This window comes from Scyliorhinus torazame, chromosome 19 (assembly GCF_047496885.1).
Source record: "Scyliorhinus torazame isolate Kashiwa2021f chromosome 19, sScyTor2.1, whole genome shotgun sequence".
In the NCBI taxonomy this organism is placed as follows: domain Eukaryota; kingdom Metazoa; phylum Chordata; class Chondrichthyes; order Carcharhiniformes; family Scyliorhinidae; genus Scyliorhinus; species Scyliorhinus torazame.
In genome coordinates, this window is record NC_092725.1 from 118,348,700 (window position 1) to 118,367,061 (window position 18,362).

General features: G+C 41.2%; 1 protein-coding gene across 2 annotated transcripts in view; it reads right to left on the reverse strand.

Annotated features, from left to right (window-relative positions):
• The window catches only part of LOC140396463 (zinc finger C3H1 domain-containing protein-like), a 69,796-nt gene that overhangs the window by 19,243 nt on the left and 32,191 nt on the right, over positions 1-18,362 (reverse strand). For both annotated transcript variants that reach the window (XR_011936545.1, XM_072485109.1), the window contains exons 15-21: positions 16,840-17,391; positions 11,637-11,746; positions 9,031-9,162; positions 7,842-7,963; positions 7,551-7,652; positions 6,765-6,890; positions 4,526-4,712 (exon numbers count right to left, since the gene is read on the reverse strand). Coding sequence is in view for 1 of the 2 variants with exons in the window: in XM_072485109.1 (XP_072341210.1) it covers positions 4,526-4,712; positions 6,765-6,890; positions 7,551-7,652; positions 7,842-7,963; positions 9,031-9,162; positions 11,637-11,746; positions 16,840-17,391 (1,331 nt within the window). In the remaining variant the exon portion in view is untranslated. The remainder of the gene's footprint in view (positions 1-4,525; positions 4,713-6,764; positions 6,891-7,550; positions 7,653-7,841; positions 7,964-9,030; positions 9,163-11,636; positions 11,747-16,839; positions 17,392-18,362) is intronic.

Genomic DNA, 18,362 nt, shown 5'->3' on the forward strand with positions numbered 1-18,362 from the left:
TCACTGCCCCTCTGAATCTGACCATAACTACAGGATTTGGCACAAGCGCCAAAAATGCGGAAATCCTGAAGCTGTGGTCTGATATTCACTACAGGCTGTGCCGCTCATTGCTGGGATGTAAAGGATTAAGCCTGGTTTAATGAAGTGGAACTGGAGTTTCAGTGACAATCGGAGTAATAACTACTCCGAGTAAATTATTAGACCCTGACCAATCAATTTATTTGTGGAATGTTGTTAAACATCTCCATTACGATTAATCAATAGACTTGCACAGCAGTTAGCACTGTTGCTTCACAGCACCAGGGATCCCGGTTGAATTCCCGGCTTGTGTCACTGGCTGTGTGGAGTCTGCACGTTCTCCCCATGTCTGCGTGGGTTTCCTCCCACAAGTACCGAAAGACGTGCTGTTAGGTAATTTGGACATTCTGAATTCTCCCTCAGTGTACCTGAACAGGCACTGTAGTGTGGCGACTAGGGGATTCTCAGAGCAACTTCATCGCAGTGTTAATGTAAGCCTACTTGTGACACTAGTAAAGATTATTTTAAAGCTAGATTTTAAAAAGAAAAAAATAGGTTCATAAAATTTCAGCTTCGGCATTAATCCCATGAGTATGCCCCAATCTTTATTTTGCACTCTTAACATTTAAAAAGTGATTTGATTAGTGCTTTTAATTTCCTGGTTAGTGGTCTGAGAGAATGGGTTGCTTGGAAAGCTTGGTGACATTACTGCAACGCGACACAGTGTATCCCCTTTAAAGAACACTACAATAAATAGCAGTGTTTTAAAGTTCTTGCCACAGATGGCTCAAATTTTTTTTTGAGAAGTCAGTGACAAGTTCGCTTGCTTTCCGCTGACCATAAACTAAACAGTTCCAAAGGGAGTGTACAGGTAAAGCCCAACACTAAGGAACGACAGTAACCTCCCAAATCATATCAAATGTATAAGCATTTGGAAGGCATTTGTGACGGTCTCCTCCAAGTGCCTGGGTGAATTATTTTTTCAGCCTTCCCTTCACTAAAGACCTACCACTTTTAGTAGCCAGTAAGGGGCAGCACGGTAGCATTGTGGATAGCACAATTGCTTCACAGCTCCAGGGTCCCAGGTTCGATTCCGGCTTGGGTCACTGTCAGTGGAGTCTGCACATCCTCCCCGGGTGTGCGTGGGTTTCCTCCGGGTGCTCCGGTTTCCTCCCACAGTCCAAAGATGTGCAGATTAGGTGGATTGGCCATGATAAATTGCCCTTAGTGTCCAAAATTGCCCTTAGTGTTGGGTGGGGTTACTGGGTTGTGGGGATGGGGTGGAGGTGTTGACCTTGGGTGGGGTGCTCTTTCCAAGAGCCGGTGCAGACTCGATGGGCCGAATGGCCTCCTTCTGCACTGTAAATTCTATGATCTATGATCTAACTCCCACTGGAAAAAGAGAGATAGTTTTTTGTCAAATGTCCAGAATGAAGCATTGCTCGCCAAGACTGGAGGCCATTTGTTCACTGCCACCATGACTATGTTAATTGCCAGCACGCCCCACAAGTAGATCCTATTTGTTGCATTACCCACACAAAAGAAATTTAAAACATCTTAGATTGAAGTGCGCGCAATGATTGTAAGCATTGTTATAATCGCATGGTGTTACTTGCACTGACACTCAAACAATTATAAAAATCAAGATTGTAGAGCAAAAGCTCACATGTGCATAGTTAATTGTTTAACTGCTCGTAAAGGATGTCTATTTAACAGCTTAGCACAGGCTTGGAGGGAAGTCTAGATAGGGTGCTCATGCAATGTGGTCCTGAGTTGGCAAACATGGACCAGGTAGATTGGGGACCCCCTATTTAAAAAAAAAAAAATCAATGGATTAAAAGTAATGAGGGTCCCAAATGCACCAATCATCAAGTGGAACCTCCAAAATTTGGATAAATACTCCAATAAGTGAGAAAAGAGCATCAAAGCCGTACTGTGAGAAATGGAAGGGAAACTGGCAACATATGGTCTGCAACTACAGCAGGGGTGGCATGGTGGCCAGCACTGGGTTCAATCCCAGTCTTGAGTGACTGTGTGGAGTTTGTACGTTTTGCTCCATGTCTGCATGGATTTCCTCCGGTTTCAGTTCAGTCCAAAGATGTGAAGGTTAGGTGGGGTTACAGGGATAAGGTGCTCTTTCAGAGGGTCGGTGCAGCCTCAATTGGTCGCATGGCCTCCTTCTGCACTGTAGCAATTTTATGGTTCTACAGCATGACATGATTTTTCCCCTTTACTAAATGAGCACCTTGCAAACTTGTTTTTTTTCAAAGTCTGAAAACTTGTGACAAAGTAGGCTCAACCCAAATAAAGCGTTCACCACATGCAATTTGTGGGCAACAAAGGTAATGTATGCACCGCGCACACAACATAGTCAGAGTTCAGGGATACACCACAGAAATTTGTCCCAGAGTCCCTTGTTAACCAGAACTGCAGCTACACAGGTAAATTCACAAAACCCAAAGGGAAATATTTAAGCCAAGTATTTCCAAAAACAGGAAACAAAGCACGTGCTCTGTGCAAGACACTGATTATCGATTTATAGGCGTGTAAGCAGATTTTGCAGCATGACCCGCCACAGGGCTGATGAAACACTGTCAGACAGACAGGAGTACTAGCACATTTAACGCAGAAGTCAATTAAATATATTTCTGCTTCGTAGCCAAAAGACTATTTACTGGATGAACATATTAAGGATTCCGGATGCTTGTGCTTTTTATTTTTATTTAAATGATTCCCAGACAGAACACTCTTGTCTTGCCATTAGCACACCCGTAAACAGTATTCCTGCATCCCAGAATCAACTTCCCAATGCAAATGTTCCAACTGGGAAATGCTCCCAATACTGCCAAATCCCACTTTGTCCCTCCTGGTACTTTCAAGTGTTGGTAATCCCATCTCTAGTCGCTTGGATCCTAAATTCTTTCATTCTTAAGTGCAGAAGTTCCATAAAATTTCTGTTATCAGTTTTGAAAATAAATTAATCTCATGCTGCAATGAAATGAGTTATTTGGAATGCATGGAGGAAAATTCCAGAAGCAGAAATTCCCGAGTATCCGTCAGTTAACACATTTGCAGGTCCACAGCAGGAACAAACCTTTCCCACCTGTACACTGCAGCAAAATAAATGTGGGCTTCAGACCTGGAGGTGATCAGGTGTGCACGGAACTCAGCATTGAGAATTGTAAAAAAGTTTCCCATTAAAATATTTTAACACCCAAGACAAAAAATCTTTTATTCGTATAGGTGCTATCAGGAAGTGCACATAACATGCAAGGTTTGAATTGATATGTATACAAGATTTGATGGGAGGAGAACTGAAGTGTGAGAGAAATTTTATGAGGGAACGCAATTCAAATTGGTTGCTAAATCTTTCTTCCACCTGCTGCAATCCTCGTAGGGTCACACAAAAAAGATTCCTTGGTTGAAATACTGTAAGATTGCCAGCTCCTGCATATTCTAATATGAATCATTGAGGATGCAAGAGAGAGAAAGTTGAAGATTAACCATGGAGAGGCAGGAGGATGGAATCCCAACCACACTGGAAGCCTCAAGAAGGAAATTGGGAAAAAAAAAAGTACAGCTGAAATGCTCCATAAAATTTGGCTTCTTTCAATAAAAATAGGTGACTGTGAAGGTGGGATAATCGGCTAATTGCTTTGTAGCTAGCCCCAAGTATCGTGAAAATATTAAATTTGATTTTAAAAGATGACTGCCAAATCCTGCATGCTCAAAATACATCGTGTGGCAGGGCTTCTTGGTGTAACAGAGTTCTCAATGCAAATATTCAATTCCTAATAAAAAGTAGATTCAAACAGAAAACCTGTGTGGGCACGCAGTTAAGTTGTAACTGGTAATTATAATCAAATATCACTAATTTTAGTGCTTATGTGCCCGAGCAGCCTTAATTCAATGTTGACTGAAAATGATTGAGGTAAACATTCTCTGAAGTAACAGGTCTAAATTGCAATATCAACTCCGTTTTTCGTAACAAAAAAAAGTTTACTGGTAAGCTTTTGCATTAAACTTTATAGAATCAATACTTCTTTTTGATTTTATGACCTACAAAACCTAGTGCAAAAAAGTCTGGCAAATTTATGGAGTTCTCTTGGTTTTTCTGCACAGCCGACCAGTTAAAAAAAAATTGGAAAAGTTCTAACATTATTTGACACATTAAACCAATGTGATTAATTTTAAGCATTTGTTAATACAATACAAAGTTTAACACATCTAAAAGCTACCTAAATACCTGAAAGCTATCTAAACAGATAATGCACAGCATACAGCTGAGTTTTGTCCAAGTCAACCCAAATTTCCATTGCAAGTTACTTAATAAGGACTAGTTATTTGATAACACAGCAACTTACTTGAACAATTTATTTTTGTTCACTCTGCTGCAACAGAATGATTTACTAATGATTTAATAAAAGAATCAATCAAGATCATTAAATGTTAACCTATTTACAGTCATCATTTCATTAAATCAGCTCAGGAAATAAGTAGCACATACCCTTCCTTTTGATTCATGTATTTGTACGCAAGTTTAATCCAAAGCTGTACATCTTGGGGATTCTCCATTACACTTGTTTCTAGATTGGCAATGTCATCAGTCTCTGCTGTAAAATACCGAATGTCATCTGGAGTTATAACTGCATCCAAAACTTGAGTTCCAGACCACGGATGTTCCACAGACTTGGCTGAAACATAAAAGGATATTTTCGGTTCCGAAGGAAAAAGGAGAGATCCAAAGTGGAGGAACTGAGCATTTAAGAAAACACCCTCAAAAAAATGATTTTGCAATAGTCATTTAAAAACTATTGTATGTTACGTATACAATCACCTTGTTGCCCCAAACTCACAAGCTCCCATACCATTTTTTGGGGGACTTATTCCCGGTTGAGACACCAGTTCAGTCAAAACGCCCAGAATTCCCATGTTACCACCAATTTACAGTACCTCACAAAGCCATAGCCTACCACTTGTGTATTAACACACCCAACATTATGCCAACTTCATCAACTTTGATAATGCTGCAGGTGAATAATTTAATTGACTTTTCATTGTCATTTGCATCAGTTTGCTTAGTGATCTGTGCAATTGCCAAGCTCAAATGTTTTGAACAAAGGTCCAGTTTTCAAACTTGTTGGTCAAATTTGGTTTTAAGTACTGAAGATTATTTTGTTGGAGGAATGAGATTTGCTGCACGATAGACCGCTTAAAGATATTGTTAGATGGCTCCTAGAATTTCCAGTTTTGCGAGAATAAATCACCAGTCATATCTGGTAAAAGTCAAACAGAGATAAGGAGTATCAGAGCTGTCCAAGCCCTTAAAACACTGGAATTCCCAGCAGAATGTTCCTTAAAGATTTCACCAAATGTGACAACTGGAAAGAATTTCAATTTGCAGCTTTTTGTTTAAAAAAAATAATTCAGCAAGGTGAATAGATCTGGAAATGCACAACCAGTAGGTGCTCCAATGTCTGGTAGAATAAGGCTCTTGGAGCAATAGGGTGCACAATGGCTACCACGCACTCCCTGATCTAAATTATGCACATTTAATGACGCAACTTCAATATTAGAACAATTTTTTAAAAGCACAAACAACCTGGTTAAAGATCAGTGTCAGCAACCTGATCAGAGTGCTGTTGACATCATGGAAATAGGAAAATATTTCTTTCAAGTACCAACATATCAGCCATAATTAATTTTTAAAATAAATTTAGAGTACCCAATTCATGTTTTCCCAATTAAGGGGCAATTTAGCGTGGCCAATCCACCTACCCTGCACATCTTTGGGTTGTGGGGGTGAGACCCACACAAACATGGGAAGAATGCGCAAACTCCACACGGACAGTGACCCAGAGCCGGGATCGAAGCTGAGACCTCGGCACCGTGAGGCTATAGGGCTAACCCACTGCGCCACAGTACTGCCCCAATCAAGCAAGGCCCACACGAGATTCCCTCAGACAGATTTTCGCAACATTAATTCAAGTTTTTGTGTTTATAAACCTACTACTTCGAACGCATCTTTGCTTTTAGTCAAAAGGGCCAGATGACGGGGAACAAAACAGCTGTTGCCTTCAGTCCAAACTTTATAATACTGTTATGTCATCAGTTACTGCACAATGTCAGTGTCTGACATTATAACAGTGACCACAAAACTGTTACATACATTGGCAATAAAGCTCAATGGGACATAGAGGTCATGAAAACACCATACAAATGCAAGTTCTAAGTTACTGAACTTTGCATACTTCACTTTACTGTATTAAGTAGACTTTTGCAAATCCTATCCCATATCTGGCCAAAATAATTCAACATTCCAGTATGAGAATCTCAAGAGTTAATACCAGGTGTGTGTCAAACATTGTTTATTTGAATTGTTGCTATGGAAATACTACAGGCCTTTGAAGGACTGATTTATTGATGCATTTTTATCTGAAGTGAAAGGAGGGAAAATTCCACTTGTACAATAAACACTGTATAATCCACTTATCAGGACAATCTGCGATCAAAGGACACATGGAGGAGGACTGTGCTACTAAAATCACACCATGAATGAAATACTGCAGGTGAACCATTTTGTTTGTACATTGCTTTATCAATGATCCACCATCACATTAGTTAAAAAGAACAGATGCCCATGCATTCATAATGGATAAAGATTGTATTGTCCAAATATTGCAAAAACAAAATCAAATGGCTTTTAAAACTCATTCTACTCTTATCTACAGAAAGCTTATGCATACCATATCTTATTGGTCCAGAATTTGGTTCATCATCACTGTTGCTATTGGTGTTGCTTTCAGAAACTTGTTTTCTCGAAAGCTTGGGTTTCCATTTCCGTCTGTCTTTGAAAGTTGTGTAACGAGGTGCTGAAACAAGTTAACATTACTTTCATGTAACAACTTTGATGAAAATGTATAATTTCTGCTGCTTAATTTTTAAACTCAACGTTCCTGTATCAGTTTTTATTGCAACACCCAACAGCTTACATCAGTTTTGAAAAAGTCTCATATCCGTGAATACATTTGTTCAGCAAACAGAAAAATTACATGTGCTTAAGGAGATCACACTATGATTAATTCACAAAGCATTTGTTTTGAAGCACTTCAAGTCAAATGCCCCATTCTACGCTGGCATATCCAACCCATTCAAAACACGTTTATTGAAAAGGTTTACTTTAGATTATTTCCACTTGATGTAATATGGACAGCTATGTCAATATACAACTCGCAGAAACATTTTCTTTCTCAGTCCATTCTCTTTTGCATGGGCTAATTCGCACTGTTATGGTGCTTCAGCCAAATGTTCATTCTTCGCGGATGAGTCCAAAAGTCTGTGTCATAATGTGTGGAGTGCATCAGTACGGAGGCCAATTCTCAACTCAATTCAGGGAACAGGTGCACTTTTATTGGACTCGCAAGCCAGAGGTTCGATGTGCAAATTCCACCACTAATAGGTGAACTTGAACACAATAAGTCTCGCAAGTTATGGGCTATAAAGTAAATACTGTGAGAAAATTAGTTACTTACTGTGACCAGTACTCTCATTCACTTTGCTGACAAGCAGAACAGCCATCTCATCTGTCGTCATACGACCTTTGTTTTTGCCAAACTGTTTATCCACATAATTTTCTTTGCATATAAAAGAAAGATTAGTTAATTCTATACTTTGAAAGCTTGCTTCAAAATGCAATATCTTCAACCAGAAACACTTGGTTGGGATAATCAAACTTTGACTAGTCGCACATGGTTACATCATAAGTAATTCACATTTTATAGATCAAAACAATTTACATAAACATCTAAACAGTATATTATTACCTGCTGCAACCCTGATTTCATCATCTGTACTGAAATCTGAACACTTAATCAGAGATAAATTGTAGGAGAGAAGATCTTGAAACAGCTGGCATTGATTTAAAATGCAGTCTCTGATATGCTGCCTAGAAAGAAGAAAATTATATTTTAGATTTTAATAGGTTTATCAAAATCTCCACATTAGATAATGGATGTAATTTAATTTCTGTAACGATAAGCCCTCAAGTTCTGGATACTTTTGCAGCATCAGGACCAGAATCCAAAATGGTTCCAACTCCGATAATTAACTTATTAAGTAAACAATGTGGAGAAAGATCAGTTTCGAATTCCTTTTTTCCAATTAAGGGGCAATTCTAGTGTGGCCAATCTACCTAGCCTTCATATCTTTGGGTTTTTTGGGGGGGGGGGGGGGGGGGGGGGGGGCGTGTGAGACCTACACAAACACTGGGAGAACTTGCAAACTCCACACAGACAGTGAACCGGGCTGGGATCAAACTTGGGTCGTCAGTGCCATGAGGCAGCAGTGCTAGCCACTGTGCCGCCCGCCAGTTTCCAATTACATAATTGTGGGCAGCATGGTAGCACAATGATTAGCACAGTGATTAGCACAGTTGCTTCACAGCTCCAGGGTCCCAGATACAATTCCCAGCTTGGGTCAGTGTGTGCGGAGTCTGCACGGGTTTCCTCCAGGTGCTCCGGTTTCCCCCCACAGTCCAAAGATATGGTTAGGTGGATTGGCCATGTAAATTGCCCTATGTCCAAAAAAGCTTAGTGGGGTTACTGGGATAGAATGGATGTGTGGGCTTAAGTAGGGTGCTTTTTCCAAGGGCCGGTGCAGACGCGATGGGCCGAATGGCCTCCTTCTGCAATGCAAATGCTATGATTCAATTCCTATGAAAGCATTCTAACTTCATAGATGCTCTGGTGATTAAGTAACTCATTCACATTCAATAGATCACAAATCTTAATAATTATTAGTTTCAAGTTTGTATACACATTATAAAATAATTAATTTAAAGGGTGTTTCCTACACTCCTGCCTTAAGAAAAACAAGGCATTACATTTCTCAGTGTAAACATGCAGCAAGCTCGTTGGGCTAGAACTTTTACTGCCATGTACATTTTTCACTGCACCAGTGATTTTATTGTACTATTTTAATCTTCATGTGCAAGACAAAACAGAATATACATACCACTGACAATCATCATCATTGCATGTACCAGTTAAATCAAAACGACAGAAACACTGTTTGGGCTCAATCATGTTGCTATAGGAAACTGAACTAATCAGAAGTTTCTCCTTGTTTCGAAAGTAAGGACTGAATCTGAAAAGAGAGGTTTTAAAAAACAAGAACAATGAAAACAATATAGGACATATTATGGCAGCCCTTCAAAACAAAGGAAATAAACCACATATTTCATGTACCAGTTAAATCAAAACGACAGAAAAACTTTTTGGGCTCAATCAAGTTGCTATAGGAAACTGAATAAATCAGAAGTTTCTCCTTGTTTTGAAAGTAAAGACTGTATTTGAAAAGAGGGTTTTAAAAAAACAATATAGGACATACTATGGCAGCCCTTCAAAACAGGAAATAAACCAGCCTTTGGCCAATGTAAAACAAAAATCAGTTTGTCATTTTTATTTTCTATTAAAAAAAATATTTTAAGTAACCAGTTATTTATTTATTTATTTTTTTTAAAAAGGGCCAATTACCATGCACATCTTTGGGTTGTGGGGGTGAGACCCACGCCAACACGGTAGAATGTGCAAATTCCACACGGACAGTGACCCGGGGCCGGAATCAAACCCAGGTCCTCAGCGCCGTGAGGCAGCAGTGCTAACCACTGCGCCGCCGTGCTACCCCCAGTTAGTCATTTGGCATTTTCAAATGTGCCCATTTGCCAGCAAATTAATTTTCCCTTATGCTAATGTTACAGCAGGTAGAGTAAGATGTGACAAGTTGCTTGCATCTGATCAATAAACTCTACAACTTAGCAGCACGGTAGCACAAGTGGTTAGCACTGTGGCTTCAGAGCACCAGGGTCCCAGGTTCGATTCTCCGCTGGGTCACTGTCTGTGTGGAGTCTGCACGTTCTCCCCATGCCTGCGTGGATTTCTTCCGGGTGCTCCGGTTTCCTCCCATAGTCCAAAGACGTGCAGGTTAGGTGGATTGGCCATGATAAATTGCCCTTAGTGGCCAGAAAGGTTTGGAGGGTTAATTGGGTTACGGGGATAGGGTGGGAGTAAGGGCTTAAGTGGGTTGGTGCAGACACGATGTGCCGAATGGCCTCCTTCTGCACTGTCTGTTCTATGTACAAAGTTGGATTTGTTATGCCGAGATCAATTGCCACTGGAGTATTCAATTACTAAAACCGAACAGATGTTTCAATGTATCCAATCTTTCCTCAGCAACTTGTAAAAAATTAAACCAGTTTACAAATCACCTAACTGGCTGATCCCATCTCCTTCAACACATGCTTAGATTAGGTAGAATGTCTCAATTAACCTATATTATCATATTGATGTCTGCTGTCCATGAAACAACCATTCAAGCAGACAGAATATTTCCACTTCTTTACCCAAGGCAGTGAGATTGTGGGACTTGATACCATAAGGAGTGGTTGAGGTGAACAGCGGAGATGCAATTATGTGGGAGCCAGATATGCATGAGGAAGGGAGTAAACGTTTATGCTGATAGAGTTAGTAGAGGAAGGACTGGAGGTAACTTCTTGGAACAGAGGCAGCAGCAGAGAGGCGACTTAATTAAGGTACACAAGATTAAGAGGGGTCGAGATAGACAAGACTTGTTTCGCCGAGCAGAGAAGTCAAGTACCAGGGGGCACAGGTTTAAAGGAGATTGGTAAAAGCATTAGAGGGGATATTGGGGTGGAAAAAAAATCACCCAGAGGATGGTGTCAGGAAATCGATGCCCAGATATGAGATTGAGGCAGAAACACTCAACTTGTTTAAAAGATACCTAGATCTATACCTGAAGTGCTGTAACCTGCAAGGCTATGGGCCAGGTGCTGGAAGGCGGGATTAGAATGGGCAGCTCGGTTTCTTTTCAGCTGGCACAGATACGAGGGGCTGAAGTGTCTCTCTCTGTGCTGTAACTTTTTTATGGTTCTAAATAAGCTGAATGGCTTGTTTTTAAAAAAAAATTTAAAGTACCCAATTCATTTTTTCCAATGAAGAGACAATTTAGTGTGGCCAATCTGCCTAGCCTGCACATCTTTGAGTTGTGGGGGCGAAACCCACGCAAACATGGGGAGAATGTGCAAACTCCACACGGACAGAGATCCAGAGCAGGGATCAAACCTCGACGCCATGAGGCAGCAATGACTGAATGGCCTGTTTAACCTGTCTGCTCAGCACACGTGTTCAGAGTGCTGTTGTGGCACTTTTGTATTGGGAGGTATTAACAGTAAACTACAGCAGAAATTTAAAGACACCGTACCCTCAGAATTGTCAGTAATGAAATAATGCCAAGGAAAAATTATGTTAACTCTAACCTTAGAAATAAGTGCTCCTTTGTTTCATTAGCCTTTTAATCCAGAATCTAAACTGCTTACCAGTCATGTCAACCTATTTTAAAAGAAATGTCTCCTTACTTAAAAGTTTTTAAGTTATTTAGTGGATGCAATGGGTTTGTGTACACATTAGTAAATCAGCCAAATTTTCCATTTATAGTTCTGGTTTATCTCAAAGTGAACTATAAATTTATTTTTTCTCCTTTGCTATTATCAGGACTTTAAAAAAATAATTAAGTATTCACATATTGACATTTTTATTTCATACCTGTAAGATTTGAAGACCAAAAGAGGGCTATTATATGGTCCAAATGGAGTTGGTTTCAAGTCAACTTGTCTCGACTGTGCCAATACTACATCCAAATCCACAGGAATCTCCTGCAGAAAACAGCAGTTCCTTTTATATAAAAGGTATAACCACTTTGAAAAGAACACTTCATATATTCTGTGCGGAACTCTTCAGAAAGAAAAAGGTTACTTGTGACTTGAGCAGGAAGTACCATGATCAAGACTTGTCCAAAATGTGTTTTATAAAATAGTTTTCACGGTTCAAAATAATCTTTTCAAACAACTGCAATTCCACTAATTATAAATGTCAATAAAAGGCAATTTCCGTATTACAGTGAGCTTTTGTCTGTGATTACCAGTGTAATACCACTGGTGACGGAAATTTCCAGCAGTTTACTTAGATTGTCATAGTTGATGTTTGTAATGGCTTACATCCACAAATAATTTTGCAACCATGTGAAATGAATTCCAAATTTAAAAGCAATCCTTAAATGTGTTAATAATTAAATATACAAGAATGGTCTGATAAAAGCAATTCTGTGAAGTTTGATCATAAGCCAACACACAAAGATCTACTTGGGAACGCCCCAGTAATACTAGGTGGCCTTTTGAAAGTTAAATGCATGTTCAATGCAATTCATTTGTGTGATTAAGTCCACCATGTGCAGTTTTACAACTTGAATGATAAACTGCAAAAAGGCACAGGGAGACAATCAACTTCCCAACTAACAATCCATGTGAGCTTTGGCTTCCCAGGTAGCACTCCCAACCTCCTTAAAAAGTGGAGCTCAAATCCCATTCCAGAGACTTGAGCACAAATAGCTAGGGCTGACACTCCAGTGCAGTACTGGGGGACTGCAGCATTTTTATGTGCAGTTGTCTTTCAGATAAGACATTAAACTAAGGCTCTTTCTGGCTTCTCAGGTGGATGTAAAAGATCATAGGGCACCATTATTTCAGGGGAGCCATCTGTGCCTTGGCGAAGGTGTAAACATCACGAGAGATTGTGTGTTCATTATCAAATTATATTTTGAGTGCTTGAATGGGCTCCACGGTAGCAGTAGAACATAACAGCGCAGTACAGGCCCTTCGGCCCTCGATGTTGCGCCGACCTGTGAAACCCTCTAAAGCCCATCTACACTATTCCCTTATTGTCCATATGTCTATCCAATGACCATTTGAATGTCCTTAGTGTTGGCGAGTCCACTACTGTTGCAGGCAGGGCATTCCATGCCCTTACTACTCTGAGTAAAGAACCTACCTCGGACATCTGTATTATATCTATCTCCCCTCAATTTAAAGCTATGTCCCCTCATGCTGGACATCACCATCCGAGGAAAAAGGCTCTCACTGTCCACCCTATCCAATCCTCTGATCATCTTGTATGCCTCAATTAAGTCACCTCTTAACCTTCTTCTCTCTAACGAAAACAGCCTCAAGTCCCTCAGCCTTCCTTCATAAGATCTTCCCTCCATAACAGGCAACATTCTGGTAAATCTCCTCTGCACCCTTTCCAATGCTTCCACATCCTTCCTATAATGCGGCGACCAGAACTGCACGCAATACTCCAAATGCGGCCGCACCAGAGTGTTGTATAGCTGCAACATGACCTCATGGCTCCGAAACTCAATCCCTCTACCAATAAAAGCTAACACACCGTACGCCTTCTTAACAACCCTCTCAACCTGGGTGGCAACTTTCAGGGATCTATGTACATGGACACCGAGATCTCTCTGTTCATCCACACTGCAAAGAATCTTACCATTAGCCCAGTACTCTGTCTTCCTGTTATTCCTTCCAAAATGAATCACCTCACTTTTCTGCAATAAACTCCATTTGCCACCTCTCAGCCCAGCGCTGCAGCTTATCTATGTCCCTCTGTAACTTGTAACATCCTTCTGAACTGTCCACAACTCCACCGACTTTAGTGTCATCTGCAAATTTACTCACCCATCCTTCTACGCCCTCCTCCAGGTCATTTATAAAAATGACAAACAGCAGTGGCCCCAAAACAGATCCTTGCGGTACACCACTAGTAACTGGACTCCAGTCTGAACATTTCCCATCAACCACCACCCTTTGTCTTCTTCCAGCTAGCTAATTTCTGATCCAAACTGCTAAATCACCCTGAATCCCATGCCTCCGTATTTTCTGCAGTAGCCTACCGTGGGGAACCTTATCAAACGCTTTACTGAAATCCATATACACCACATCAACTGCTTTACCCTCATCCACCTGTTTGGTCACCTTCTCAAAGAACTCAATAAGGTTTGTGAGGCACGACCTACCCTTTACAAAACAGTGTTGACTATCTGTAAACAAATTATTCCTTTCTAGATGATTATACATCCTATCTCTTATAAACCTTTCCAAGATTTTTCCCACACCAGAAGTAAGGCTCACTGGTCTATAGTTACCGGAGTTAACTCTACTCCCCTTCTTGAACAAGGGGACAACATTTGCTATCCTCCAGTCTTCTGGCACTATTCCTGTAGACAAAGATGACTTAAAAATCAAGGCCAAAGGCTCAGCAATCTCCGCCCTAGCTTCCCAGAGAATCCTAGGATAAATCCCATCCGGCCAAGGTGACTTATCTATTTTCACACTTTCCAGAATTGCTAACACCTCCTCCTTATGAACCTCAAGCCCTTCTAGTCTAGTAGCCTGAATCTCAGTATTCTCCTCGACAACATTGTCTTTTTCCTGTGTGAATACTGACGAAAAACATTAATTTAGCACCTTTCCTATCTCCTCGGACTCCAAGCACAACTTCCCACTACTGTCCTTGACTGGCCCTACTCTTACCCGAGTCATTCTTTTATTCCTGACATATCTATAGAAAGCTTTAGGGTTATCCTTGATCCTACCTGCCAAAGACTTCTCACGTCCCCTCCTGGCTCTTCTTAGGTCTCTCTTTAGGTCCTTCCTAGCTAACTTGTAACTCTCGAGTGCCCTTACTGAACCTTCATGTCTCATCTTTACACAAGTCTCCTTCTTCCTCTTGACAAGTGTTTCGACTGCTTTAGTAAACCACGGTTCCCTCACTTGACCACTTCCTCCCTGCCTGACAGGTACATACTTATCAAGGACACGCAGTAGCTGTTCCTTGAACAAGCTCCACATTTCCATTGTGCCCATCCCCTGCAGTTTTCCTCTCCATCCAATGTATCCTAAGTCTTGCCTCATCGCATCATAATTGCCTTTCCCCCAGATATAACTCTTTACTGCGGTATATACACTTATCCCTTTCCATCACTAAAGTAAACGTAATCGAATTGTGGTCACTATCACCAAAGTGCTCACCTACCTCCAAATCTAACACCTGTCCTGGTTCATTACCCAGTACCAAATCCAATATGGCCTCGCCTCTCGTTTGCCTATCTACATACTGTGTCAGGAAACCCTCCTGCAGACAGTGGACAAAAACAGACCCATCTAATGTACTCGAACTAGAGCGTTTCCAGTCAATATTTGGAAAGTTAAAGTCCCCCATAACAACTACCCTGTTGCTTTCGCTCCTATCCAGAATCATCTTTGCAATCCTCTCCTCTACATCTCTGGAACTTTTCGGAGGCCTATAGAAAACCCCAAACAGGGTGACCTCTCCTTTCCTGTTTCTAACCTCAACCCATACTACCTCAGTAGACGAGTCCTCATCAAACGTCCTTTCTGCCACCGTAATACTGTCCTTGACTAACAATGCCACCCTCCCCCTCTTTTACCACCTTCCCTGAGCTTACTGAAATATCTAAATCCCGGCACCTGCAACAACCATTCCTGTCCCTGCTCTATCCATGTCTCCGAAATGGCCACAACATCGAAGTCCCAGGTACCAACCCATGCCGCAAGTTCACCCACCTTATTCCGAATGCTCCTGGCATTGAAGACACACTTTAAACCACCTTCCTGCCTGCCGGTACACTCCTGCAACTTTGAAACCCTACTCATGACCTCACTACTCTCAACCTCCTGTATACTGGAGCTACAATTCAGGTTCCCAAGCCCCTGCTGAACTAGTTTAAATCCTCCCGAAGAGCATTAGCAAATTTCCCCCCCAGAATATTGGTACCCCTCTGGTCCAGGTGCAGACCATCCTGTTTGTAGAGGTCCCACCGACCCCAGAATGAGCCCCAATTATCCAGAAATCTGAAACCCTCCCTCCTGCACCAGCCCTGCAGCCACGTGTTCAACTGCTCTCTCTCCCTATTCCTCGTCTCGCTATCACGTGGCACGGCTAACAACCCAGAGATAATAACTCTGTCCTAGATCTAGGTTTCCACTCTAGCTCCATGAATTCCTGCCTTACATCCCCATCCCTTTTCCTACCTATGTCGTTGGTACCTATGTGGACCACGACTTGGGGCTGCTCCCCCTCCCCCTTAAGGATCCCGAAAACACGATCCGAGACATCACGCACCCTGGTGACCACTTTGCTTCACAGCACCAGGGTCCCAGGTTTGATTCCCGGCTTGGGTCACTGTCTGTGCGGAGTCTGCACATTCTCCCTATGTCTGCGTGGGCTTCCTCCCACAAGTCCCGAAAGAGGCGTTGTTGGACATAGGGCAGCTTGGTGGCGCAGTGGGTTAGCCCTGCAGCCTCACGGCTCCGAGGTCCCAGGTTCGATCCCGGCTCTGGGTCACTGTCCGTGGCACCGAGGTCCCAGGTTCGATCCCGGCTCTGGGTCACTGTCAGTGTGGAGTTTGCACATTCTCCCCGTGTTTGCGTGGGTTTCGCTCCCACAACCCAAAGATGTGGATTGGCCATGCTAAATTGCCCCTTAATTGGAAAAATTAATTAGGTACACTAAATTTATAAAATAAAAAGGTAAGTTGGACATTCCGAATTCTCCCTCCATGTACCCGAATAGGTGCCGGAATGTGGCAACTAGGGGGCTTTCTACATTAACTTCATTGCAGTGCTAAAAAAAAATCTACTTGTAAAGGTTATATTATATTAAGTGCATTAATTGCCTATCATGCTTCCTCAAGTGGCTCTTCATCAAATATTTGACCACAAAGTGCTTTGGAATGTCCCAAGTTCATAAAAGACATATAAAATGAAGTCTTTCTTTACACCTAATATCACGATTATTAATGGTCAGAAATTGAAAAACCACATTTGATCAGTTTCACAATGTCTGCAGTGCTTTGCAATACGGGCAGATCCAACTTTTTTCTACTAACCTGACCATAAATAGGTTTCTCTTTCGAACACACCCAGATTAACGTTTTCTGAAGCAATGTTTTCAAGTCATCAGTCTCTCCATGAAGCTTTTTAAGTTCGTCAATATTGAGCCCAAGAAACAGTTCAGGCTCATCAAAGCTTTTCTTTGCAAGCTTGCTTAAAGCTTCTTTTCCTTGACTTAGATCTTTGTGCTTGAGATTTGGTTTAGTGAAAGAGTTTGATTCCCGGAATGACCGCCTTCGTTCCCTTAGAGATGGAGACTGCACTTCATCTTCTGCATCATTTTCTTCAGTATTAAGAACAAGTTTATCCTGTGTTAGGTCATGTAGAGAAGGCTGAGATACCACAAATGCATGTTCTTCCCCAGGCAGATTATCAGGTTGCCCCGCGTTCCTCAAAGCCTGTGCCTCTTTCAGTTTTTGAATCTTCAGCCGATACTCATATTCAAGTTGCTGCAAACGTTTTTTCTCCATAGCTATATATTCAGCAGATTGTTTCTTCAAAATTGCCACATGCTTAGATGAGCCATCCAACCGGATATTCTTATTAGACTGAAGGAATAAAGCAATTTATTTTTAAAATCATCAATGCTGTTATGTTAAAAATCTAGTAGTATCTCAACATCAGAAGATTGTAAGTTTAAAGTAATTTGGCCCTAATGCCCGAAGTAAAAAGAAAACCAAATTGTCCCAACCAAAACAATGTTTCATTAAAAAGCTACAAATCCACTAAAACCATGCAAGTACTGGTGCATCACCTAGGATTTCCTTGGAAGTTACTTAAAGAAACATGTTCGTGATTTTCACTATTTGTTATGAATTATGATTAGATTCCATTGAAAGGTGCTATGAAAAGGATGCACCACCCTTGGCCAATTAGTTAGGATGGTATCACATGAAAAGAAAGGATGTACAAATGTTGCAAAGATTAATGGAAGGCCAGAAGATTACCAATGTCTAATACATTCCCAAAGGATGATTTTTTTTTTTTTTTAAGAAGGAGCAATTGGAATACAAGAGAAAGCTTTCGAGAATCAGCAAAACAGGGGCAAAGGTATCTTCTGGTACAGAAGCTGAAAGAGTAGCAAAAGTGAGCACTGGTCCACTAGAGGGCGAAACTGGGTAATTAATAATGAGAGGCAAGGAAATGGCAAAGACTTTGAACAAGTACTTACACTGAAAACACCAAAAGCATCTCAAGAATAGAAACATAGGGGGCAAAGGGAAGAACGTAAAACAATCACAATCGCTAGAGAAAAGGTACCAGGAAAACTGATGGTACTAAATCATAATACGATCAGACACAATCAGGCAGAGTCACTATGGTTTGGTGAAAGGGAAGTTTTGTTTGATAAATTTATTGGAGTTCTTTGAGGATGTAATAAGCTGCCACAAAAAGGTTACTGCACAAGATAAGTGCTCATGGTAGAGGGTGAAATATTAGCCTGGAGAGAGCATTAGCTAACAGGAAACAGTTGGCATAAACCTGCAATTTTCAGGTTGGCAAAAGAGTGGAGCTGTGT